Below are 27,825 nucleotides of genomic sequence, written 5' to 3'. Positions count from 1 at the left end.
AAAACATGGTCTTTTCTTCTTTAATTCTAACTTAAAAACATGAATTTGACAAATTGTTTCTCCCATTTTCCTTATTTTCTTTTTTTTTAAGTCAAAGGAGTTAAAGTGGAACAATGTGATTTGATAAATGTGAACAATCAGATCATTAAAAAGACCTTCATGCCAAATTAAAATCAGTTCATCTCATACGGCTCAAAGAAAATAGGAAATCTTATTTTAAATAATAAAAACCTAAATTTGAAGCTCAAACTCAAAAAGGACTCAAGCTCAAAAACAAAGTAATCATGATCTGCTTCCATGATGTGAGCACAGCTACACATACATGACCTCCAAAGCATATGCAGTGACATATTTCTCCCATACAACAACCTCTGCTTTGAGTCCATCCTGCACTTTGGATTTTCAGCTCAGAGATGGACTTGAGACAAATACATGTGACTGAGGGCAGGCTGGTCGTATCTCTGCCTTACCTTAACTTTAAAGTTCTCATTTCTGTTTCCTGACAAGAAAACATGAAATTTATTTCACATAATGACAGCTTCTTTCTTTTCCTTCAAATGGAGGCAGCAATCAGCAACGTAAAGGAAGATTTATGGACACACAGCACAAGTAAAACAAGTCCACAAACACACACTCGTTACACTCTTTGCACAGTGTATGTTCAGCATGAACACACATACAGTGTGTAAGAGCGTTACCTTCAGAAATGTGAAAAAGCTCCTAAACTCCTGTGATGCAAAATATCTTCAAGCTGGAGTTTTCAGCTTTAATGGAAAGCAGATCAGACTGACTTCACTTTGAGCATCAGTAAAGCTCAGACTGCAGATGCAGAGTTCATTACTGTCAGCAGCATCACAGCCACCCGCTCACACAGTGATACAACGTCATATGGAAACTGATCAGAATCAACAAATGCAGAGAAATTTAAAGGCATCAAGATATTACTAATATTTGGTTGACTGAACGTCACTTTCAGTTCAATAAGGAGAGATCACTGAGAGAACAAGAACAAGATTTATTCATAATACAAATGGTTGTTTGGTGATTAGACTCCGATGGCCCAGTGAAGCTGAAGGGAATCCCAGTAGAGATCTGGATTAGGCAGGACCCACATGCGCGCATGTGTGTGACTGGGAATTGGCGTGAGATGTGTGAGTTCCTGAGCACTGGTGTGTGTGTGTGTGTTTGTATCTGTGTGCGTGTGTGTGTGTCTCAGAGAGAAGGACAGAGAAAAAAAAAGAATGAGAAAAATGAAAACAATGGTTGCAAAGGTTTAGCATATGGAGTGTGTGTGTGTGCTTGTGTCTGTGAGGATTGATGTGTGTGTCTGTGTCTGAGTGTGAGTGTGCGTGAGAGACAAATCAATTACAAGTCCTGTAAGTTATTGTTGCTTTTCTTTTGGACAAACATTTTTATAGACAATTGGAAAAAGGAAAAGTGCGTGTGAATATTTTGTGACACGTAAGGCAAAGTGTCAGGTCAAAGCAAAACATAAAGAATTGAAAACCTGTTTATGAAAATATATGATAAAATAAAAGTACCAGAGTTATAGTTTTGTGCATTTACATTTATTTATTTGGCAGAATTATACCATCTACCATCTTTATTTATAAAGCACTTTAAAACAACAACAGCTGACACAAAGTGCTGTACATTTAAAACACAAATACATAACAATTAAATAACTCTTTCAGGTTAAAAACAAAACAAAATTCAATTCAATTCAATTCAATTCAATTCAATTTTATTTATATAGCGCCAAATCACAACAAACTGTCGCCTCAAGGCGCTTTGTATTGTGGGTAAAGACCCTACAATAATACAGAGAAAACCCAACAGTCAAAACGACCCCCTATGAGCAGCACTTGGCGACAGTGGAAAGGAAAAACTCCCTTTTAACAGGAAGAAACCTCCAGCAGAACCAGGCTCAGGGAGGGGCAGTCATCTGCCGCGACCGGTTGGGCTGAGGGGAGAGAAAGACATGCTGTGGGAGAGAGCCAGAGATTAATATCAATTAATGATTAAATGCAGAGTGGAGTATAAACAAAGTAAATAAGGTGAATGAGAAACAGTGCATTATGTGAACCCCCCAGCAGACTAGGCCTATAGCAGCATAACTAAGGGATGGTTCAGGGTCACCTGATCCAGCCCTAACTATAAGCTTGATCATAAAGGAAAGTTTTAAGCCTAATCTTAAAAATAGAGAGGGTGTCTGTCTCCCGAATCCAAGCTGGAAGCTGGTTCCAGAGAAGAGGCGCCTGAAAGCTGAAGGCTCTGCCTCCCATTCTACTCTTAAGTATCCTAGGAACCACAAGTAAGCCAGCAGTCTGAGAGCGAAGTGCTCTATTGGGGTGATATGGTACTATGAGGTCTTTGAGATAAGATGGTGCCTGATTATTCAAGACCTTGTATGTGAGGAGAAGAATTTTAAATTCTATTCTAGATTTAACAGGGAGCCAATGAAGAGAAGCCAATATGGGAGAAATCTGCTCTCTCTTTCTAGTCCCTGTCAGTACTCTAGCTGCAGCATTTTGGATCAGCTGAAGGCTTTTCAGAAAGCTTTTAGGACAGCCTGATAATAATGAATTACAATAGTCCAGCCTGGAAGTAATAAATGCATGAATTAGCTTTTCAGCATCACTCTGAGACAGGATGTTTCTAATTTTAGAAATATTGCGCAAATGCAAAAAAGCGGTCCTACATATTTGTTTAATATGTGCATTGAAGGACATATCCTGGTCAAAAATGACTCCAAGATTTCTCACAGTGTTACTGGAGGCCAAAGTAATGCCATCCAGAGTAAGTATCTGGTTAGACACCATGTTTCTAAGATTTGTGGGGCCGAGAACAAGAATTTCAGTTTTATCTGAATTTAGAAGCAGGAAATTAGAGGTCATCCAGGCCTTAATATCTTTAAGACATTCCTGCAGTTTAACTAATTGATGTGTGTCATCTGGCTTCATTGATAGGTAAAGCTGAGTATCATCTGCATAACAATGAAAATTGATGCAGTGCTTTCTAATAATACTGCCTAAGGGAAGCATGTATAATGTAAATAAAATTGGTCCTAGCACAGAACCCTGTGGAACTCCATAATTAACCTTACTGTCTGAAGAAGACTCCCCATTTACATGAACAAATTGGAGTCTATGAGATAAATATGATTCAAACCACTGCAGTGCAGTACCTTTAATACCTATAGCAAGCTCTAATCTCTGTAATAAAATGTTATGGTCAACAGTATCAAAAGCTGCACTGAGGTCCAACAGGACAAGAACAGAGATGAGTCCACTGTCAGAGGCTCTAAGAAGATCATTTGTAACCTTCACTAATGCTGTTTCTGTACTGTGATGAATTCTGAAACCTGACTGAAACTCTTCAAATAAACCGTTCCTCTGCAGATGATCAGTTAGCTGTTTTACAACTACTCTTTCAAGAATCTTTGAGAGAAAAGGAAGATTGGAGATTGGCCTATAATTAGCTAAGACAGCTGGGTCAAGTGATGGCTTTTTAAGCAGAGGTTTAATTACAGCCACCTTGAAGGTCTGTGGTACATAGCCAACTAATAAAGACTGATTGATCATTTTTAAGATTGAAGCATCAATAATTGGAAAGACTTCTTTGAACAGTCTAGTAGGAATGGGATCTAACAAACATGTTGCTGGTTTGGAGGAAGTAACTATTGAAGTTAACTCTGAAAGATCAACTGGAGCAAAAGAGTCTAAACAAATACCAGCAGTGCTGAAAGCAGCCGAACATGAAGAATAATCTTTGAGATGGTTATGAATAATTTTTTCTCGAATGTCTAAAATTTTATTTGTAAAGAAATCCATGAAGTCACTACTAGTTAACGTGAAAGGAATACTCGGCTCTACAGAGCTCTGACTCTTTGTCAGCCTGGCTACAGTGCTGAAAACAAACCTGGGGTTGTTCTTATTTTCTTCAATTAATGATGAATAGTAAGATGTCCTAGCTTTACGGAGGGCTTTTTTATAGAGCAACAAACTCTTTTTCCAGGCTAAATGAGCATCTTCTAATTTAGTGAGACGCCATTCCCTCTCCAGCTTTCGGGTTATCTGCTTTAAGCTGTGCGTTTGTGAATTATACCACGGAGTCAGGCACTTCTGATTTGAAGCTTTCCTTTTCAGAGGAGCCACAGTATCCAAAGTTATACGCAGTGAGGATGTAAAACTATTGACGAGATAATCAACCTCACTGGGAGCAGAGTTTAGGTAGCTGCTCTGCACTGTGTTGGCACTGAAGAGCATAACAATGAAGGAATTAGATCCTTAAACTTAGTTACAGCACTTTCAGAAAGACTTCTACTGTAATAAAACTTATTCCCCACTGCTGTGTAATCCATTAAAGTAAATGTAAATGTTACTAAGAAATGATCAGACAGGAGGGGGCTTTCAGGGAATACTGTTAGGTCTTCAGTTTCTATGCCATATGTTAGGACAAGATCCAGAGTATGATTAAAGTGGTGGGTGGGCTCTTTTACATTTTGAGAGAAGCCAATTGAATCTAACAATAGATTAAATGCAGTGTTGAGGCTGTCATTCTCAGCATCTACATGGATGTTAAAATCACCCACTATAATTATTTTATCTGAACTGAGCACTAAATCAGATAAAAAGTCTGAGAAATCAGACAGAAACTCTGAGTAGGGACCAGGTGGACGATAGATAATAACAAATAAAACAGCTTTTTGATTTTCCCAATTAGGATGGGCAAGACTAAGAGTCAGGCTTTCAAAAGAATGAAAACTTTGTCTGGGTCTCTGATTAATTAATAAGCTAGAATTGAAGATTGCAGCTAATCCTCCTCCTCGACCTGTGCTTCGAGCATTCTGACAATTACTGTGACTCGGGGGTGTTGATTCATTTAAACTAACATATTCATCCTGCTGTAACCAGGTTTCTGTAAGGCAGAATAAATCAATACTTTGATCAATTATTAAATCATTTACTAATAGGGACTTGGAAGAGAGAGACCTAATGTTTAACAATCCACATTTAATTGTTTTATTCTTTGGTGCAGTTGATGAAGCTGTATTATTTATTGTTTTTGAATTTTTATGCTTAAATAGTTTTTTGCTGATTTTAGCTTTGGTTTTTGGTGGTCTGGGAGCAGGCACCGACTCTATGGGGATGGGGTTTTGGGGGGGATGGCAGGAGGAGAGAAGCGGCAGAGAGGCGTGTAAGACTGCAACTCTGCTTCCTGGTCTCAACCCTGGGTAGTCAGTTTTTAGGAGGGTTAATAAATTTGGCCAGATTTCTAGAAATGAGAGCTGCTCCATCCAAAGTGGGATGGATGCCGTCTCTCCTAACAAGACCAGGTTTTCCCCAGAAACTTTGCCAATTATCTATGAAGCCCACGTCATTTTTTGGACACCACTCAGACAGCCAGCGATTCAAGGAGAACATGCGGCTAAACATGTCGCTCCTGGTCTGATTGGGGAGGGGCCCAGAGAAAACTACAGAGTCCGACATCGTTTTAGCAAAGTTACACACCGAGTCAATATTAATTTTAGTGACCTCCGATTGGCGTAACCGGGTGTCATTACTGCCGACGTGAATAACGATCTTACCAAATCTACGATTAGCCTTAGCCAGCAGTTTCAAATTTCCATGAATGTCGCCTGCTCTGGCCCCTGGAAGACATTTGACTATGGTCGCCGGTGTCTCTAGCTTCACGTTTCTCAAAACAGAGTCACCAATAACCAGAGTTTGTTCCTCGGCGGGTGTGTCGCCGAGTGGAGAAAAACGGTTAGAGACGTGAACAGGTTGGTGGTGTACCCGGGGCTTCTGCTTAGGACTACGCTTCCTCCTCACCGTCACCCAGCTGGCCTGTTTTCCCTGCTGCTCGGGATCTGCTGGGGGGGAGCTAACGGCGGCTAAGCTACCATGGTCCGCACCCGCTACAGGGGCCTGGCTAGATGTAGGATTTTCCAGGGTGCGGAGCCGAGTCTCCAGTTCAGAAAGCCTGGCCTCCAGAGCTACAAACAGACTACATTTATTACAAGTACCGTTACTGCTAAAGGAGGCCGAGGAGTAACTAAACATGTGACACCCAGAGCAGGAAAGTGCAGGAGAGACAGGAGAAGAAGCCATGCTGGTAGTGAGTCGGCTAAGGGCTAAGCTACTAGCTAAGCTAAGCTAGCGAATTTCTAAAAACAAAGTGAGTAATGTGAATACAGGTGATTCAGCAAAGAGTATGCTATTTAAAGTAGGTGAAGATTACACTAAAATATGTTATTATCCAGATAAATCGAGTTATACAGATATAACAGCTAACAGACAGCAAAACACTGTGCTCCGAAACAGGAACAGGAAGTGATACAATACCGCAGTGAGAGCCAACACCAAGTGACAATACAATACAATACAAAAACAAATAGTTTAAAACTATATCCCGCTGGAGTTAAAGCCAAGGAAAAAAGATGGGTCTTAAGACGAACTTTAAAAGTGGACAGTGAAGGGGCCGCTCTAACCTGCAAAGGCAAGTCATTCCATAGCTTTGGACCAACTATAGAGAAAGCCCTGTCCCCTCTGAGCTTCCTTCTTGATCTTGGTACCTCCAAGAGCAGCTGGTCTGCTGACCTGAGAGACTGACAAGGTATGTAGGGGTGAAGAAGCTCAGAGAGGTAAGGTGGGACAAGATCGGGCAAAGATTTAAAAACAAACATAAGAATTTTTAAATGAATCCTAAAATATAGAGGCTACCAGTGAAGTGAGGCCAGGACAGAGGTCATGTGCTCTCTCTTTTGAGTACCCATCAAAAGTCGTGTAGCAGCATTTTGAACCAGCTGCAGACGTGATTTGATTATAATCATAATAGAGGGATTATAAGAGAAGAGCGGTCATCATTTTGAATGTCTGAACAAACTGATATTAAATCAAGTATTAAAGGAAAAATCCAAAAAGGTGATAACACAAAAAAAAATATTCAGTATGCCCTTTAGATAAATGAGCTAAATTATTGACACATAAAATAGTTATGTCTCAAAAGGCGCAATATAGAATAGGAGAAATTTAAAATTGAACATGTATTTTCATAAAGCAATGTAAGAGATGATAATGTTAACTAACAGAGATCTTTCAGTTTCATTCTAACAGGAGTCTGAACAACATCAGTGGTGCTGCAGGAGACTGGATGCTGATCAGTTATCAATAAAGAAACTCTGGTGCAGTTCAAGGTGAGAAAGGTCATGCCAGGCTCTCCTGAACAGACTGACAGATTCAACAAACGCCTCCTGTCGCTCTGTAAGAAGGCCAAACAGGTGAACTGTGAGTTCTTGACCCATGACCTCTGTGTAAAGTCTGGGCCCAGGGGGAGGGACAACAACAGGTGTGGTCTCCGACTTGGGGGACGTTAACAACAGGTGTGTAACCCAGTAGAGAAAGCGTCCCCTTTTCTCTTCTTTTATTTATATCAATACACTTGTACTGTTTTATTTTGAAAAACTTTTATTTTGAAAAGAGGAAGTGTGATTCCCTCGTTTAAACCTTACTTCCGGTCTCGCTATATGCGGCACTTTGAACTGAAGGTGGCAGGCCGTAGACCCGCTGTGCTGAACTTTATCAGTCATCTTGTTGATGGAACACGAGCTAGAGAGACCGTGTGGCTGACCGTCGCCGTGTCCTTATTGATACCTCATCTTGGTGAGTGAGCTCCCGTGTTGTTGGAGCTAGCGTCATGCTAAAATTAGCATTGTGCTAACGCTAAGTCGCGGGTAGATTCCTTTCTACTTAAGAGCCCTGGAAATGTTGTTTCTGTTAAGATATGGTTTTACCAAGTATGGTTTGAGTTTACAATACGCACTTTAAGTTTTCTTTTCTTTTCTTTGCACTTATTTCTTCAGTTGGATATAATGTTTGTTAATTGCAAATGTATCTTTTTATGAGTTATAAGGAAAAAGTTGCAGAACATTTGTAATGATGAACCCAGTAGCCCAGAGAGGGTTTAACTGATAGAGGATGACTTAAGGAGAATATTGGAGTTAGGTATACTACATGCTCATTCAAGGAGTGAGAAATTAGTTGCATTTCATGTTTGCAAAAGCTTAAAAAATGATTTAAGAATCAATCATTTAATTGATTAAAAAATAATTTCATTTATGGTTTGCGTTGTTGGAGATAATTTCATGACTACAAAGATTTTGAAGAAGAACATGCATGTAAAATATTACTGTGGTAATAAGGGAAATGAAGAAAAAAGACTAAGCTATAGCTGTAAGAATAAGATAGGAAATTGGGTTTTATTTAGCTGTATGCAATAATATCATTATTGTGTGTAGGCTAGGTTTGATTTGCTGATTAAGAAGTTGGATTGGATTGCTGGATCGCATCCTTGGATTCTCTCCGGACGGAGATGGCGAGCCTATGCCCAGAGCAGAACTGAACATTGGTCGAGGAGTCCCCTTCTTCTCTTCTGTGTTAACATCTACGTGGTAACAATACAAACCACTGACTGAAAAAAGGAGCTGAACTTGAAAGACAAACATATTTTGACTTGACTAACGACCAAAAGGACAAAGCTGAAATACTGAGCTCAGTAAGACTGTGTTTTGATTTTGATATGCCGGCTTGTTGTTATTATTATTGTTCTGATTACGTTGTGTTGTTATTTCATTTTTGCTCAAAATAATAACTGTCTTTTGCTCATTTCCTGCCTCCAGCCAATTCATTTCGCACTCACCTTGATTCCATTGTACTCCTGCCGAACCTAGCATCTGGTCTAAGATAATTGAGTTGTTCTGAGGTACTTAATAAGTCAGGGGTTACAGGTGCGTTCAGTCAAAGGTTACCAGTAAAGAAAACACGTTAGTGGTCAAAGGTCAAGGAACTGCAGGAAAAATAACAACTCATTACAATGTTTCAATTCCAGTCTTAACATTTTCAGTAGTCTGACTCATAATCTGTTTTGATATTTTATCATTGGGAGGCCACAGGAGTATAACCTGTAACATGAGGTCTAAGGAGGGACACGTCCTGATTTCAGTTAGATGACCACAGACAACAATTTTGCTGTGAGCTCTGTGTAAAAGGTCAACAAAGGAGGGATGTGTGAGTATGACCTTTGACTCGAGAAATTACCACAACATTTCAGACTCACTTGACTTTTCATTTTGACTGACTGCAATACATGGTGTTATATCCAGAACAAGACCAATAAAGATACACAAAATACAAAATAAATAAATGAAGTCATAAAAGCAAAGTAATCCAGGTTTCTCTTATTAACACTAAAGTTGTGTCAGTCTTTAATAGACAAGCAGACTGTTAGTATATGATGGATAGACTGAATTTAACTAGCTTTTCTTCTCTTTTCAAATTGAGAGATCAATAATATATGCAATTTTAGTCATATGTCATTCAGATCAAACTGAAATTCTTGTTCTCGGCCCCACAAATCTTAGAAACATGGTGTCTAACCAGATACTTACTCTGGATGGCATTACTTTGGCCTCCAGTAACACTGTGAGAAATCTTGGAGTCATTTTTGACCAGGATATGTCCTTCAATGCACATATTAAACAAATATGCAGGACCGCTTTTTTGCATTTGTGCAATATTTCTAAAATTAGAAACATCCTTTCTCAGAGTGATGCTGAAAAGCTCATTCATGCATTTATTACTTCTAGGGTGGACTATTGTAATTCATTATTATCAGGCTGTCCTAAAAGCTCCCTGAAAAGCCTTCAGCTGATCCAAAATGCTGCAGCTAGAGTACTGACAGGGACTAGAAAGAGAGAGCAGATTTCTCCCATATTGGCTTCTCTTCATTGGCTCCCTGTTAAATCTAGAATAGAATTTAAAATTCTTCTCCTCACATACAAGGTCTTGAATAATCAGGCCCCATCTTATCTCAAAGACCTCATAGTACCATATCACCCCAACAGAGCACTTCGCTCTCAGACTGCTGGCTTACTTGTGGTTCCTAGGATACTTAAGAGTAGAATGGGAGGCAGAGCCTTCAGCTTTCAGGCCCCTCTTCTGTGGAACCAGCTTCCAGCTTGGATTCAGGAGACAGACACCCTCTCTATTTTTAAGATTAGGCTTAAAACTTTCCTTTATGATCAAGCTTATAGTTAGGGCTGGATCAGGTGACCCTGAACCATCCCTTAGTTATGCTGCTATAGGCCTAGTCTGCTGGGGGGTTCACATAATGCACTGTTTCTTCTCATTCACCTTATTTACTTTGTTTATACTCCACTCTGCATTTAATCATTAATTGATATTAATCTCTGGCTCTCTTCCACAGCATGTCTTTCTCTCCCCTCAGCCAACCGGTCGCGGCAGATGACCCCCCCTCCCTGAGCCTGGTTCTGATGGAGGTTTCTTCCTGTTAAAAGGGAGTTTTTCCTTCACACTGTCACCAAGTGCTGCTCATAGGGGGTCGTTTTGACTGTTGGGTTTACTCTGTATTATTGTAGCATCTTTACCCACAATACAAAGCGCCTTGAGGCGACTGTTTGTTGTGATTTGGCGCTATATAAATAAAATTGAATTGAATTGAATATCATATACACATACACATGTATGATAAATGATTTTCTTTGAAATTAGGTCATTTGCTTTTTAAGGCAGTTTTAACTGGCTGAATTGCCATAGACAGTGTATTATTGGATCTTTTTATCTTTAGTGTTTTTCATTTTTATTTTTTTCCATAGGTATAACACATGTACACATACGCAATATAAATTGTAGGATTCGAGGATGACTGATCATAGACTTGTGTGAGCTTTAGCATGTTTTTCTTTTCCATATTTGCTGACTTAAAAGCTGTGCCAAATGTTGATTTTAGAGCATAAATTTATTTTTATTTTTATCTGAATACTTTGAATCAACTCCAGAGTTTACAGAGAAGATGATACTGCTGAAACGGTTTTTTTAGATATAAATGCTTGAGACGAATATCTGTGAATTGTACAATACACATACACACGCTATGAAGACTTCCTTAGACTCATAAACATAAATATGTTTCTCAGTGATTAATTGTTTATAGACAACTGCTGCAACTAACTTTTCAGGTGCATAAAAATAGGTTCACTTTTAGTAGAAAAATTTAGAGTGTGTTAAACTAATCTAGAGATGTGGAATATGAAGACACTGAATTATAGATCTTTCAAACATACACTTGTGCTGGTAAACAGGTGTCTTGGCTAATTGTAGTGTGTAGATTTTAAATTGATAATCTTTAAGTCAGGGTGTTATATTTAGTGAATAAAATTTAAAAAATTAAGATTATGTTGAATAGTTAGACCTGATCTCACCACAGTCTCTATTCAGATTTAAATCGTGACCCTAATGGCCTGCAGTCCAAGACTCAACTTTTTAAACTATAGACAGAAGGAAAGATCAGAACTTTATAAAACCAGACTAGTTTTTCATGGATACCAGTAACCGCTCCCTGATGTGCTGTTATAAGGAGAATGTGTTTTATTTAGCAGGAAGAACATGTGTGAAGGTCTGTCCTGTTGGTGTGGGGACACACCAGTCTGACAGGCTGGATTTAACAGTCCCTGGTTTATGAGAACAGAAGGCTGGAAGGGCTGAAGTTTGGGAGACACAGACTGTCCTCAGTTTTCTGGGAGAATGGGACGGTGCCTGAGTTAGTCCAGATTATTATGTCCATAAAACAATGAGCCCCACAGGGTCCTTTTATGTCTTAAGAGTTCCTGATGCGGTTCTTAACAAAGTATTAAGTCAGCATATATTTAAATATGTGTTTTGTTTTATATCCATTTATTTGCATTAATCTGTCTCAAAAAGTAAGAACTTATTCTATTATGTTTTTATTACATATGAAAACTGAAAAAAATAGCTCATAAAATTCAACAATTTTAAAACAATATTTTTTTCAGAGTTTTATTTAAATAAACGTTTCTTTTTTAGATTTCTGGGACCAGCTTCCATCATGTAGCTAACATGAAGCTTTCAATCATCACATGAAGTTCTTAAACAGATGGAGCCTCCTTGTTCTTGTTAACTGTAGATGTTTAAACAGGAACATTATTGTTATCTGTTTGTTTCATCGCTCACTTCTTTGCTCTCCTGCTGAGTCATTTCTTTGTGCTGAAGTTTAAAATAATAAATAGGTGTGAGTTTCTCATGTGTCCAACTTTTAAGCTGTTGAGTGTAGAGCTATTTCAGATTCACACTAAACAAACAAACAGGTTACTTAGTAACAGTTTTGCTTAAAACATAAAAATCTTTATTATCTTAAAAAATATTTTTGACGTCATCAGATGAAAATATTTAAATTTTATTTGGTCTGAGAAAAAAGGGAAACAGAGAAAAAGAGTTACAGCACAGACTGTAAACAAAGAGCAGGATTAGTCACATCAGGACTGGGAACACTGGTCTCTCCTCAGTGTCTCTGAGACCAGAGCCTGGGAGCCCTGGGTGGCCTCACAGGTCACAGAGCCCACCTTCCCCCACTGGTCTGCAGTGAGTGTCAGGGTGCTGCTCCAGCTGTAGCGGCCGTCATTGTGCAGCAATGCGGGAGTCCTGCTCTCCTCCCCTCTGATGCTGCCACTGCTGCCGTCCATCTTCCAGGACAGCCTCCAGTCTGAGGGGAAGCCCTTGTTGGCCAGACACATGAGCGTGGCCTTCCCCTGCTGCAGCTCCTCACTGGAGGGACCCAGCACCTTCAGGGCGGGGCGCACATCACCTAGGAGACACCAATCAGCTTAGAGCACAGGAACCACAACTTGATGTTCTCCTTGAAGAAGTTTCTGCCAGATGTTTTTCTGCTCCATCAGTCACTCACTCACACATTGTTTCACTTCCTTTAAGAAAGCTCTCATGCACATCAGCACAGAGAGAATCATCACAGTTTGACCTGAAATATGTTCAAACTACTCTGGAAATGAAAGTATGAATCACACATGACTTTAAAATATTTCATGGAAACAAACAAACCTAGCTCACTAACACTTCTCACTTCCTGAAGATTTCAAACAGTATTTAATAGAATTAAAACAAACTCTGAAACAATATTTGACACAACAAACATCAATATTTTTATCTTCACGTTGTCCTAAAAGATTGAGTTCATCAAACAGCAGTTATTGGAATGACAGCACATAATAAAAAGCTGTTCATCAAAACGTTGGTGAATAATTTTTTTCTCCTTTTCAAATAATTTAAAAAATGAATTAAATTTACAGAATTCCTTTTAGAATTAAAAACAGTGATTACTAAAAGAAATAAACTGTTTCTTATATTTTTAGAGCTTTTTACATTTCTAAGATTAGTTCAGTTTAAAATAACAAATATAAAAAAGTTAACATGGAAATGAATTGAGATTCATATTTTTCTGGTAAAAACAAAAAGACCTAAAATTAAATTTGTTTTTGACTTACTTCCAACATCCAGTCTGGTTCCTCCACCAAACGTGTACCACAGTGATACAAAGTCACTGAGCCGCCGTACAAAAACCTCTGACTGCACAGAGACACGGCTCTCTGACTGACTGAACTAAACCTACAAACCCTCAAGATTCAACCATTTAAAGAGAAGAAAAACCTCCTTATTCTATGAATCAATGTTTGATTTTTTTAAATTTCCATTTCAGAATGAGTCTTTGTCTCTTAGTGTTAAAAATCAAACATTAAAAATAAAAATGTTTTAGTTGTTCTGATGACTACAAAGTAAAGACAGTAAAAACAGAAAGCATGTATTAAAAAGCTGCTTTAAATTTTACTTACTTCCAACATCCAGTCTGGTTCCTCCACCAAACGTGTACCACAGTGATACAAAGTCACTGAGCCGCCGTACAAAAACCTCTGACTGCACAGAGACACGGCTCTCTGACTCTGAGACAAACAAACTCAGCAGAATAATTTACTGTTGGTTTAATTTGATCAGCTGAAATCAAAACTAATCAATAGTTCAATAAGGAGAGATTGTTGGGAAAAGCTGAACATTATTTATTTAAGAAGAACTTTATTTGTCACCAGAGGTGGCAAAAGTACTGACTTTCTGTACTTAAGTAGAAGTACAAGTACTTGTGTTAAAAAATACTTTGGTAAAAGTCGAAGTACTGGTTCAACTTCTTTACTTAAGTAAAAGTAAAAAAGTACAGGCTCTGATATTTACTCAAAGTAAGAAAGTAAAAGTAGCTCTTTGGAGGACGTTTCTACCTGTTATTTTTCTGTAACACTAACTGAACCTTATTATATATTATTGTAATAATATAAAATAATACATGAGAACACAAACGTTATTCCAATCTAAATTTTAATCCTAATGAATGCTCTCAGCTCGAATCTGTTCTGTAGGACACAAACTGTGAAAGTGAATTTAAACACAGCTCTGTTCTCTGTGTCCTCCATAGTAGAGGGTGACTGTGCCTCCACCTAAACACCAACATGAGGATACTCAGGGGTTACAGTGGGATTCAGAAGGTGGAGGAACCCTAAGATCAGCTGTAGTGGCTCTGCATGGGGAGAAGAATCACAGCTTTCTATTGTAGCTGCAGTAAATGATGTTGGTGTGCAGGCTGTGATCAGCTGACCTGCTGCTGCTGCTCTGAGGTTTACTGCTCTGTGTGGATGAAGTGAACTCACAAAGATGTAACCCAGTATTTCACAGCTCTCTGAGCTGATCTCCATCCCCTACACTGACAGCATACAGGCTGTAGAAATGTTGGATTCAGTGAATGAATCTCAGCATCAGCAGCTTTGATTCAAACTCATCTCTGCTGCACTGATGTAACCTGTAACTCTGACCATCAACACAAAGAGCACCAACACAGAGTTTTACTGTAAATACAGTACAACAAGATAACCTGTTTATTACACACTAAACTGCAGTATTTTCATAGAATCTTTGAATTACACACAGTCAGCATACTTCAGTTTGTTTTGCAGTCCTGACCTTTAAATCTAACCGCTCTTCTTCCTCTCCTGTCCTCTTTCTCCATCTCTGAGTGAACTTCTCTCTCTTTGCTCTCCCTGAAATACAGCAGCTCTTCTTTTAGCTCGCAGACACACTGTGTGACAAACTGCACACACTTTGTGTGTTTGCTGATATTTGTTGAGCATTCAGAAACGTTGCATTTACCTGCCACACGTTACTTCCTTCATGCTCGCTCCTCTTCAGTAGAGCTAACTAAGCTGTTTATGTGCCGCGAGCACAACTTACAGACTGTAACCCTGATTATAGCGCTATAATATATAAATGAGACATTAATTATATGGGTTTCGTATTTAATCAAGGGTTGAATTTTGTCCTTAATTTGTCACCTGTCTATAAATCTTGAAGGGTTTGTGTGAGTTACATGAAAAATATGTTGTGAAAAATTCTCTCTTATAGTGAACAGCATCATCATATTGATCCCTGTGTGAGTCAGTGAGAGCATTTCCATAGAGAGCCACTTTGCATCAGCAGCACCATGCTCCAGTGCTCTGGGAGACTTTATAGTCCTGACAGTTGAACACTGGATGACTGACAGCTGTCCTTCATCACAACAGAAGCCACAGAAATCGTCCTCATCAAAAACATGACTTTGATCTGCGTCCTCATCTGGACTCTCCTCTGCTGCTGCTTCACAGGTAAAGTCCAGAGAATCAAACTCCTCTCCTCTATCAACATCTGTCCCTCTGAAATGAAGCTGACAAAACCATCAAGCTGCTTTATGTTTGTGTCTCTGTATCCTCAGAGTCCAGAGGACAGATCACAGTGACTCAGCCTGGAGCAGTGAGCTCTGCTGTGGGACGATCTGTGACCATCAACTGTAGGACCAGTCAGGATGTAGCAGGCTCCAACTATTTATCCTGGTACCAACAGAAAGATGGAGAACCACACAAACTGCTCATTTACACTGCTAACAGGAGAGAATCAGGGATTCCAGCTCGTTTTACAGGCAGTGGATCAAACTCTGTCTTCACTCTGACCATCAGTGGAGTCCAGGCTGAAGATGCAGCAGTTTATTACTGTCAGAGTTTTCACTATATCAACAGTCAAGATGTGTTCACACAGTGAAAAACAGTCGTACAAAAACCTCCCTCAGTCAGACTGAACAGAAAGTGAACTGACTGCTGCAGCTGGAAGCTACTGCAGAGACTGATACAGTTCACTGAGGACACACACACACACACACACACACACACACACACACACACAGGCAAAAACTTTCATGAAGTATAGTAAAAACATGGTCTTTGCCTCTTTAATTCTAACCTAAATAACATGAATTTGAGAAATTGTTTCCCCCATTTTCCTTATTTTCTTTTTTTTTTCAAGTCAAAGGAGTTAAAGTGGAACAATGTGATTTGTTAAATGTGAACAATCAGATCATTAAAAAGACCTTCGTGCCAAATTAAAATCAGTTCATCTCATACGGCTCAAAGAAAATAGGAAATCTTATTTTAAATAATTCAAACCTAAATTTGAAGCTCAAACTCAAAAAGGACTCAAGCTCAAAAACAAAGTAATCATGATCTGCTTCCATGATGTGAGCACAGCTACACATACATGACCTCCAAAGCATATGCAGTGACATATTTCTCCCATACAACAACCTCTGCTTTGAGTCCATCCTGCACTTTGGATTTTCAGCTCAGAGATGGACTTGAGACAAATACATGTGACTGAGGGCAGGCTGGTCGTATCTCTGCCTTACCTTAACTTTAAAGTTCTCATTTCTGTTTGCTGACAAGAAAACATGAAATTTATCAACTTCTTTCTTTTCCTTCAAATGGAGGCAGCAATCAGCAACGTAAAGGAAGATTTATGGACACACAGCACAAGTAAAACAAGTCCACAAACACACACTCGTTACACTCTTTGCACAGTGTATGTTCAGCATGAACACACATACAGTGTGTAAGAGCGTTACCTTCAGAAATGTGAAAAAGCTCCTAAACTCCTGTGATGCAAAATATCTTCAAGCTGGAGTTTTCAGCTTTAATGGAAAGCAGATCAGACTGACTTCACTTTGAGCATCAGTAAAGCTCAGACTGCAGATGCAGAGTTCATTACTGTCAGCAGCATCACAGCCACCCGCTCACACAGTGATACAACGTCATATGGAAACTGATCAGAATCAACAAATGCAGAGAAATTTAAAGTCATCAAGATATTACTAATATTTGGTTGATTGAACGTCACTTTCAGTTCAATAAGGAGAGATCACTGAGAGAACAAGAACAAGATTTATTCATAATACAAATGGTTGTTTGGTGATTAGACACCGATGGCCCAGTGAAGCTGAAGGGAATCCCAGTAGAGATCTGGATTAGGCAGGACCCACATGCGCGCATGTGTGTGACTGGGAATTGGCGTGAGATGTGTGAGTTCCTGAGCACTGGTGTGTGTGTGTGTGTTTGTATCTGTGTGCGTGTGTGTGTGTCTCAGAGAGAAGGACAGAGAAAAAAAAAGAATGAGAAAAATGAAAACAATGGTTGCAAAGGTTTAGTATATGGAGTGTGTGTGTGTGCTTGTGTCTGTGAGGATTGATGTGTGTGTCTGTGTCTGAGTGTGAGTGTGCGTGAGAGACAAATCAATTACAAGTCCTGTAAGTTATTGTTGCTTTTCTTTTGGACAAACATTTTTATAGACAATTGGAAAAAGGAAAAGTGCGTGTGAATATTTTGTGACACGTAAGGCAAAGTGTCAGGTCAAAGCAAAACATAAAGAATTGAAAACCATCCATCCATCCATCCATTCTCTTCCGCTTATCCGGGGCCGGGTCGCAGGGGCAGAAGCCTAAGCAGAGAAGCCCAGGCTTCCCTCTCCCCAGCCACCTCCTCCAGCTCATCCGGAGGGACCCCAAGGCGTTCCCAGGCCAGCCGAGATACATAATCTCTCCAGCGTGTCCTGGGTCTACCACGGGGCCTCTTCCCGGTGGGACATGCCCGGAACACCTCACCCAGGAGGCGGCCAGGAGGCATCCTAATCAGATGCCCGAGCCACCTCAACTGGCTCCTTTCGATGTGGAGGAGCAGCGGCTCTACTCTGAGCCCCTCCCGGATGGCCGCACTCCTCACCTTATCTCTAAGGGAGAGGCCAGCCACCCTACGAAGGAAACTCATTTCTGCCGCTTGTATTCGCGATCTTATTCTTTCGGTCACTACCCAAAGCTCGTGACCATAGGTGAGGGTAGGAACGTAGATCGACCGGTAAATCGAGAGCTTCGCTTTTACGCTAAGCTCCCTCTTCACCACGACGGACCGGTGCAGCGTCCGCATCACTGCAGAAGCAGCCCCGATCCGCCTGTCGATCTCCCGTTCCCTTCTCCCATCACTCGTGAACAAGACCCCGAGATACTTGAACTCCTCCACTTGAGGCAAGAACTCGTTCCTGAGCCGGAGATGGCACTCCACCCTTTTCCGGCTGAGGACCATGGCCTCAGACTTAGAGGTGCTGATTCTCATGCCAGCCGCTTCACACTCGGCTGCGAACCGTTCCACTGCGAGCTGGAGGCCCCCCCCTGATGAAGCCAACAGAACCGCATCATCTGCAAAAAGCAGAGATGAGACTCTGAGGCCACCAAGGAAGAAGCCTTCCGCCACCTGGCTACGCCTAGAAATTCTGTCCATAAAAATTATGAACAGAATCGGTGACAAAGGGCAGCCCTAACGGAGTCCAACACCCACAGGAAACAAATCCGACTTATTACCGGCTATACGGACCAAGCTCTCACTGTGGTTGTACAAGGACTGAATGGCCCGCAACAATGGGCCAGACACCCCATACTCCCGCAGAACCTCCCAAAGAACACCCCGAGGAACACGGTCGAATGCCTTCTCCAAGTCCACAAAGCACATGTAGACTGGTTGGGCAAACTCCCACGCACACTCGAATATCCTTGAGAGGATAAAGAGCTGGTCCAGCGTTCCACGACCAGGACGAAAACCGCATTGTTCCTCCTGAATCCGAGGTTCGACTAACGGACGCACCCTCCTTTCCAGCACCCTGGCATAGACCTTACCGGGGAGGCTGAGTAGTGTGATCCCCCGAAAGTTGGAACACACCCTCCAGTCTCCCTTCTTAAAGATGGGGACCACCACCCCGGTCTGCCAATCCAATGGCACTGCCCCAGATCTCCACGCGATGTTGCAGAGGCGTGTCAACCAAGACAGCCCTACAACTATAACACTATAAACAGTGTGAGTGAAGCACTGCTTTCCCCTTCTGAGTCGCCTGACGGTTTGCCAGAATCGCTTCGATGCCGTCCGAAAGTCTTTTTCCATGGCCTCACCGAACTCCTCCCACACCCGAGTTTTTGCTTCTGCCACTACCCGAGCTGCATTCCGCTTGGCCTGTCGATACCTGTCAGCTGCCTCCGGAGTCCCACAGGCTAACCAAGCCCGATAGGACTCTTTCTTCAGCTTGATGGCTCCCTTCACCTCCGGTGACCACCATCTGGTTCGGGGGTTACCACCACGACAGGCACCAACCACCTTGCAGCCACAGCTCTGAGCAGCAGCCTCAACAATGGAGGTGCGGAACATGGTCCATTCGGACTCAATGTCCTCAGCCTCCCTCGGAATGCTGTCGAAGTTCTGCCGGAGGTGGGAGTTGAAGATCTCCCGGACTGGGGCTTCTGCCAGGCGTTCCCAGCGCACCCTCACAATACGTTTAGGTGTGCCAGGTCTGTCCAGCATCTTCCCCCGCCACCTGATCCAACTCACCACCAGGTGGTGATGAGTTGACAGCTCAGCTCCTCTCTTCACCCGAGTGTCCAGAACATACGGCCGTAGATCTGATGATACGATTACAAAATCGATCATCGACCTGCGACCTAGGGTGTCCTGGTGCCATGTGCACTTATGGACATCCTTGTGTTCGAACAAGGTGTTTGTTATGGACAAACTGTGGTTTGCACAGAAGTCCAATAACAAAACACCATTCGGGTTCAGATCGGGCAGGCCGTTCCTCCCAATCACGCCCCTCCAGGTCTCACTGTCATTGCCCACGTGAGCGTTGAAGTCTCCCAGCAAGACTATGGAGTCACCAGATGGAGCACTCTCCAGCACCCCACCCAGCAACTCCAAAAAGGGTGGGTACCCTGAACTGTCATTCGGCGCATAAGCGCAAACAACAGTCAGGACCCGTTCCCCAGCCCGAAGGCGCAGGGAAACTACCCTCTCGTCCACCGGTGAAAACTCCGACGTAAAGGCAGCAAGCCGGGGGGATACAAGAATACCCACCCCAGCTCGCCGCCTCTCACCGAGGGCAACTCCAGACTGGAACAGAGTCCAGCCCTTCTCCAGGAGACTGGCTCCAGAGCCCAGGCCATGCGTTGAGGTGAGCCCAACTATATCTAGCTGGTATCTCTCAACCTCACGCAATAGCTCAGGCTCCTTCCCCACCAGAGAGGTGACATTCCATGTCCCAATAGCCAGTTTCGATAGCCGGGGATCGGTCCGCCAGGGCCTCCGCCCTCGGCCACCGCCCGACACACACTGCACCCGACCCCTACGACACCTCCTGCGGGTGTCGTAGGGGTCGGGTGTCATATATTTTCATAAACCTGTTTATGAAAATATATGATAAAATAAAAGTACCAGAGTTATAGTTTTGTGCATTTACATTTATTTATTTGGCAGATTTATACCATCTACCATCTTTATTTATAAAGCACTTTAAAACAACCACAGCTGACACAAAGTGCTGTACATTTAAAACACAAATACATAACAATTAAATAACTCTTTCAGGTTAAAAACAAAACAAAACAATACAATACAAAAACAAATAGTTTAAAACTATATCCCGCTGGAGTTAAAGCCAAGGGAAAAAGATGGGTCTTAAGACGAACTTTAAAAGTGGACAGTGAAGGGGCCGCTCTAACCTGCAAAGGCAAGTCATTCCATAGCTTTGGACCAACTATAGAGAAAGCCCTGTCCCCTCTGAGCTTCCTTCTTGATCTTGGTACCTCCAAGAGCAGCTGGTCTGCTGACCTGAGAGACTGACAAGGTATGTAGGGGTGAAGAAGCTCAGAGAGGTAAGGTGGGACAAGATCGTGCAAAGATTTAAAAACAAACATAAGAATTTTTAAATGAATCCTAAAATATAGAGGCTACCAGTGAAGTGAGGCCAGGACAGAGGTCATGTGCTCTCTCTTTTGAGTACCCATCAAAAGTCGTGTAGCAGCATTTTGAACCAGCTGCAGACGTGATTTGATTATAATCATAATAGAGGGATTATAAGAGAAGAGCGGTCATCATTTTAAATGTCTGAACAAACTGATATTAAATCAAGTATTAAAGGAAAAATCCAAAAAGGTGATAACACAAAAAAAAAAATATTCAGTATGCCCTTTAGATAAATGAGCTAAATTATTGACACATAAAATAGTTATGTCTCAAAAGGCGCAATATAGAATGGGAGAAATTTAAAATTGAACATGTATTTTCATAAAGCCAGGTAAGAGATGATAATGTTAACTAACAGAGATCTTTCAGTTTCATTCTAACAGGAGTCTGAACAACATCAGTGGTGCTGCAGGAGACTGGATGCTGATCAGTTATCAATAAAGAAACTCTGGTGCAGTTCAAGGTGAGAAAGGTCATGCCAGGCTCTCCTGAACAGACTGACAGATTCAACAAACGCCTCCTGTCGCTCTGTAAGAAGGCCAAACAGGTGAACTGTGAGTTCTTGACCCCATGACCTCTGTGTAAAGTCTGGGCCCAGGGGGAGGGACAACAACAGGTGTGGTCTCCGACTTGGGGGACGTTAACAACAGGTGCGTTCAGTCACAGGTTACCAGTAAAGAAAACACGTTAGTGGTCAAAGGTCAAGGAACTGCAGGAAAAATAACAACTCATTACAATGTTTCAATTCCAGTCTTAACATTTTCAGTAGTCTGACTCATAATCTGTTTTGATATTTTATCATTGGGAGGCCACAGGAGTATAACCTGTAACATGAGGTCTAAGGAGGGACACGTCCTGATTTCAGTTAGATGACCACAGATAACAATTTTGCTGTGAGCTCTGTGTAAAAGGTCAACAAAGGAGGGATGTGTGAGTATGACCTTTGACTCGAGAAATTACCACAACATTTCAGACTCACTTGACTTTTCATTTTGACTGACTGCAATACATGGCGTTATATCCAGAACAAGACCAATAAAGATACACAAAATACAAAATAAATAAATGAAGTCATAAAAGCAAAGTAATCCAGGTTTCTCTTATTAACACTAAAGTAGTGTCAGTCTTTAATAGACAAGCAGACTGTTAGTATATGATGGACAGACTAAATTTAACTAGCTTTTCTTCTCTTTTCAAATTGAGAGATCAATAATATTTGTAATTTTAGTCATATGTCATTCAGATCAAACTGAAATTCTTGTTCTCGGCCCCACAAATCTTAGAAACATGGTGTCTAACCAGATACTTACTCTGGATGGCATTACTTTGGCCTCCAATAACACTGTGAGAAATCTTGGAGTCATTTTTGACCAGGATATGTCCTTCAATGCACATATTAAACAAATATGTAGGACCGCTTTTTTGCATTTGCGCAATATTTCTAAAATTAGAAACATCCTTTCTCAGAGTGATGCTAAAAAGCTAATTCATGCATTTATTACTTCTAGGGTGGACTATTGTAATTCATTATTATCAGGCTGTCCTAAAAGCTCCCTGAAAAGCCTTCAGCTGATCCAAAATGCTGCAGCTAGAGTACTGACAGGGACTAGAAAGAGAGAGCAGATTTCTCCCATATTGGCTTCTCTTCATTGGCTGCCTGTTAAATCTAGAATAGAATTTAAAATTCTTCTCCTCACATACAAGGTCTTGAATAATCAGGCCCCATCTTATCTCAAAGACCTCATAGTACCATATCACCCCAACAGAGCACTTCTCTCTCAGACTGCTGGCTTACTTGTGGTTCCTAGGATACTTAAGAGTAGAATGGGAGGCAGAGCCTTCAGCTTTCAGGCCCCTCTTCTGTGGAACCAGCTCCCAGCTTGGATTCGGGAGACAGACACCCTCTCTATTTTTAAGATTAGGCTTAAAACTTTCCTTTATGATCAAGCTTATAGTTAGGGCTGGATCAGGTGACCCTGAACCATCCCTTAGTTATGCTGCTATAGGCCTAGTCTGCTGGGGGGTTCACATAATGCACTGTTTCTCATTCACCTTATTTACTTTGTTTATACTCCACTCTGCATTTAATCATTAATTGATATTAATCTCTGGCTCTCTTCCACAGCATGTCTTTCTCTCCCCTCAGCCCAACTGGTCGCGGCAGATGACCCCCCCCTCCCTGAGCCTGGTTCTGCTGGAGGTTTCTTCCTGTTAAAAGGGAGTTTTTCCTTCCCACTGTCACCAAGTGCTGCTCATAGGGGGTCGTTTTGACTGTTGGGTTTACTCTGTATTATTGTAGGGTCTTTACCCACAATACAAAGCGCCTTGAGGCGACTGTTTGTTGTGATTTGGCGCTATATAAATAAAATTGAATTGAATTGAATATCATATACACATACACATGTATGATAAATGATTTTCTTTGAAATTAGGTCATTTGCTTTTTAAGGCAGTTTTAACTGGCTGAATTGCCATAGACAGTGTATTATTGGATCTTTTTATCTTTAGTGTTTTTCATTTTTATTTTTTTCCATAGGTATAACACATGTACACATACGCAATATAAATTGTAGGATTCGAGGATGACTGATCATAGACTTGTGTGAGCTTTAGCATGCTTTTCTTTTCCATATTTGCTGACTTAAAAGCTGTGCCAAATGTTGATTTTAGAGCATAAATTTATTTTTATTTTTATCTGAATACTTTGAATCAACTCCAGAGTTTACAGAGAAGATGATACTGCTGAAACGTTTTTTTTAGATGCAAATGCTTGAGATGAATATCTGTGAATTGTACAATACACATACACACGCTATGAAGACTTCCTTAGACTCACAAATATAACTGTGTGTCTCAATGATGATTCATTGTTTATAGACAACTGCTGCAACTAACTTTTCAGGTGCATAAAAATAGGTTCACTTTTAGTAGAAAAATTTAGAGTGTGTTAAACTAATCTAGAGATGTGGAATATGAAGACACTGAATTATAGATCTTTCAAACATACACTTGTGCTGGTAAACAGGTGTCTTGGCTAATTGTAGTGTGTAGATTTTAAATTGATAATCTTTGAGTCAGGGTGTTATATTTAGTGAATCAAATTAATACATAAAAAAATTAAGATTATGTTGAATAGTTAGACCTGATCTCACCACAGTCTCTATTCAGATTTAAATCGTGACCCTAATGGCCTGCAGTCCAAGACTCAACTTTTTAAACTATAGACAGAAGGAAAGATCAGAACTTTATAAAACCAGACTAGTTTTTCATGGATACCAGTAACCGCTCCCTGATGTGCTGTTATAAGGAGAATGTGTTTTATTTAGCAGGAAGAACATGTGTGAAGGTCTGTCCTGTTGGTGTGGGGACACACCAGTCTGACAGGCTGGATTTAACAGTCCCTGGTTTATGAGAACAGAAGGCTGGAAGGGCTGAAATTTGGGAGACACAGACTGTCCTCAGTTTTCTGGGAGAATGGGACGGTGCCTGAGTTAGTCCAGATTATTATGTCCATAAAACAATGAGCCCCACAGGGTCCTTTCATGTCTTAAGAGTTCCTGATGGGGTTCTTAACAAAGTATTAAGTCAGCATATATTTAAATATGTGTTTTGTTTTATATCCATTTATTTGCATTAATCTGTCTCAAAAAGTAAGAACTTATTCTATTATGTTTTTATTACATATGAAAACTGAAAAAAAATAGCTCATAAAATTCAACAATTTTAAAACAACATTTTTTTCAGAGTTTTATTTAAATAAACGTTTCTTTTTTAGATTTCTGGGACCAGCTTCCATCATGTAGCTAACATGAAGCTTTCAATCATCACATGAAGTTCTTAAACAGATGGAGCCTCCTTGTTCTTGTTAACTGTAGATGTTTAAACAGGAACATTATTGTTATCTGTTTGTTTCATCGCTCACTTCTTTGCTCTCCTGCTGAGTCATTTCTTTGTGCTGAAGTTTAAAATAATAAATAGGTGTGAGTTTCTCATGTGTCCAACTTTTAAGCTGTTGAGTGTAGAGCTATTTCAGATTCACACTAAACAAACAAACAGGTTACTTAGTAACAGTTTTGCTTAAAACATAAAAATCTTTATTATCTTAAAAAATATTTTTGACGTCATCAGATGAAAATATTTAAATTTTATTTGGTCTGAGAAAAAAGAGAAACAGACAGAAAGAGTTACAGCACAGACTGTAAACAAAGAGCAGGATTAGTCACATCAGGACTGGAAACACTGGTCTCTCCTCAGTGTCTCTGAGACCAGAGCCTGGGAGCCCTGGGTGGCCTCACAGGTCACAGAGCCCACCTTCTCCCACTGGTCTGCAGTGAGTGTCAGGGTGCTGCTCCAGCTGTAGCGGCCGTCATTGTGCAGCACTGCGGGAGTCCTGCTCTCCTCCCCTCTGATGCTGCCACTGCTGCCGTCCATCTTCCAGGACAGCCTCCAGTCTGAGGGGAAGCCCTTGTTGGCCAGACACATGAGCGTGGCCTTCCCCTGCTGCAGCTCCTCACTGGAGGGACCCAGCACCTTCAGGGTGGGGCGCACATCACCTAGGAGACACCAATCAGCTTAGAGCACAGGAACCACAACTTGATGTTCTCCTTGAAGAAGTTTCTGCCAGATGTTTTTCTGCTCCATCAGTCACTCACTCACACATTGTTTCACTTCCTTTAAGAAAGCTCTCATGCACATCAGCACAGAGAGAATCATCACAGTTTGACCTGAAATATGTTCAAACTACTCTGGAAATAAAAGTATGAATCACACATGACTTTAAAGTATTTCATGGAAACAAACAAACCTAGCTCACTAACATTTCTCACTTCCTGAAGATTTCAAACAGTATTTAACAGAATTAAAACAAACTCTGAAACAATATTTGACACAACAAACCATCAATATTTTTATCTTCACGTTGTCCTAAAAGATTGAGTTCATCAAACAGCAGTTATTGGAATGACAGCACATAATAAAAAGCTGTTCATCAAAACGTTGATGAATAATTTTTTTCTCCTTTTCAAATAATTTAAAAAATGAATTAAATTTACAGAATTCCTTTTAGAATTAAAAACAGTGATTACTAAAAGAAATAAACTGTTTCTTATATTTTTAGAGCTTTTTACATTTCTAAGATTAGTTCAGTTTAAAATAACAAATATAAAAAAGTTAACATGGAAATGAATTGAGATTCATATTTTTCTGGTAAAAACAAAAAAGACCTAAAATTAAATTTGTTTTTGACTTACTTCCAACATCCAGTCTGGTTCCTCCACCAAACGTGTACCACAGTGATACAAAGTCATTGAGCCGCCGTACAAAAACCTCTGACTGCACAGAGACACGGCTCTCTGACTCTGACTGAACTAAACCTACAAACCCTCAAGATTCAACAATTTAAGAGAAGAAAAACCTCCTTATTCTATGAATCAATGTTTGATTTTTTTTTTTATTTCAGAATGAGTCTTTGTCTCTTAGTGTTAAAAATCAAACATTAAAAATAAAAATGTTTTAGTTGTTCTGATGACTACAAAGTAAAGACAGTAAAAACAGAAAGCATGTATTAAAAAGCTGCTTTAAATTTTACTTACTTCCAACATCCAGTCTGGTTCCTCCACCAAACGTGAACCACAGTGATACAAAGTCACTGAGCTGCCGTACAAAAACCTCTGACTGCACAGAGACACGGCTCTCTGACTCTGAGACAAACAAACTCAGCAGAATAATTTACTGTTGGTTTAATTTGATCAGCTGAAATCAAAACTAAACAATAGTTCAATAAGGAGAGATTGTTGGGAAAAGATGAACATTATTTATTTAAGAAGAACTTTGTTTGTCACCAGAGGTGGCAAAAGTACTGACTTTCTGTACTTAAGTAGAAGTACAAGTACTTGTGTTAAAAAATACTTTGGTAAAAGTCAAAGTACTTGTTCAACTTCTTTACTTAAGTAAAAGTAAAAAAGTACAGGCTCTGAAATTTACTCAAAGTAAGAAAGTAAAAGTAGCTCTTTGGAGGACGTTTCTACCTGTTATTTTTCTGTAACACTAACTGAACCTTATTATATATTATTGTAATAAAATAAAATAATACATAAGAATAAAAACGTTATTCCAATCTAAATTTTAATCCTAATGAATGCACTCAGCTTGAATCTGTTCTGTAGGACACAAACTGTGAAAGGGAATTTAAACACAGCTCTGTTCTCTGTGTCCTCCATAGTAGAGGGTGACTGTGCCTCCACCTAAACACCAACATGAGGATACTCAGGGGTTACAGTGGGATTCAGAAGGTGGAGGAACCCTAAGATCAGCTGTAGTGGCTCTGCATGGGGAGAACAATCACAGCTTTCTATTGTAGCTGCAGTAAATGATGTTGGTGTGCAGGCTGTGATCAGCTGACCTGCTGATGCTGCTCTGAGGTTTACTGCTCTGTGTGGATGAAGTGAACTCACAAAGATGTAACCCAGTATTTCACAGCTCTCTGAGCTGATCTCCATCCCCTACACTGACAGCATACAGGCTGTAGAAATGTTGGATTCAGTGAATGAATCTCAGCATCAGCAGCTTTGATTCAAACTCATCTCTGCTGCACTGATGTAACCTGTAACTCTGACCATCAACACAAAGAGCACCAACACAGAGTTTTACTGTAAATACAGTACAACAAGATAACCTGTTTATTACACACTAAACTGCAGTATTTTCATAGAATCTTTGAATTACACAAAGTCAGGATACTTCAGTTTGTTTTCCAGTCCTTACCTTTA

At 40.4% G+C, this 27,825-nt stretch overlaps 1 long non-coding RNA gene and 3 gene segments (V, D, J or C); 2 read left to right on the top strand and 2 right to left on the bottom strand.

Annotated features, from left to right (window-relative positions):
* Window positions 1-7,530: 7,530 nt before the first annotated feature.
* LOC115788828 (uncharacterized) lies at window positions 7,531-8,666 on the top strand. The gene is made up of 2 exons (XR_004020627.1): window positions 7,531-7,664; window positions 8,300-8,666. It is a non-coding gene; the product is annotated as an uncharacterized LOC115788828 (long non-coding RNA).
* Window positions 8,667-12,252: 3,586 nt separating this feature from the next.
* On the bottom strand, window positions 12,253-13,782 carry LOC115788816 (Ig kappa-b4 chain C region-like). The segment is given in 2 exon segments: window positions 12,253-12,681; window positions 13,721-13,782. A coding segment is annotated over 1 exon segment (258 nt).
* A 1,730-nt stretch (window positions 13,783-15,512) lies between these two features.
* LOC115787774 (Ig kappa chain V region 3381-like) lies at window positions 15,513-15,998 on the top strand. The segment is given in 2 exon segments: window positions 15,513-15,568; window positions 15,676-15,998. Coding segments are annotated over 2 exon segments (375 nt in total).
* A 9,184-nt stretch (window positions 15,999-25,182) lies between these two features.
* Window positions 25,183-26,421, bottom strand: LOC115788819 (Ig kappa-b4 chain C region-like). The segment is given in 2 exon segments: window positions 25,183-25,611; window positions 26,308-26,421. A coding segment is annotated over 1 exon segment (258 nt).
* Between the last annotated feature and the right edge of the window lie 1,404 nt (window positions 26,422-27,825).

This window comes from Archocentrus centrarchus, chromosome 11 (genome assembly GCF_007364275.1).
Source record: "Archocentrus centrarchus isolate MPI-CPG fArcCen1 chromosome 11, fArcCen1, whole genome shotgun sequence".
Taxonomy (NCBI): Eukaryota; Metazoa; Chordata; class Actinopteri; order Cichliformes; family Cichlidae; genus Archocentrus; species Archocentrus centrarchus.
This window is presented reverse-complemented; position numbering and strand designations above follow the sequence as displayed.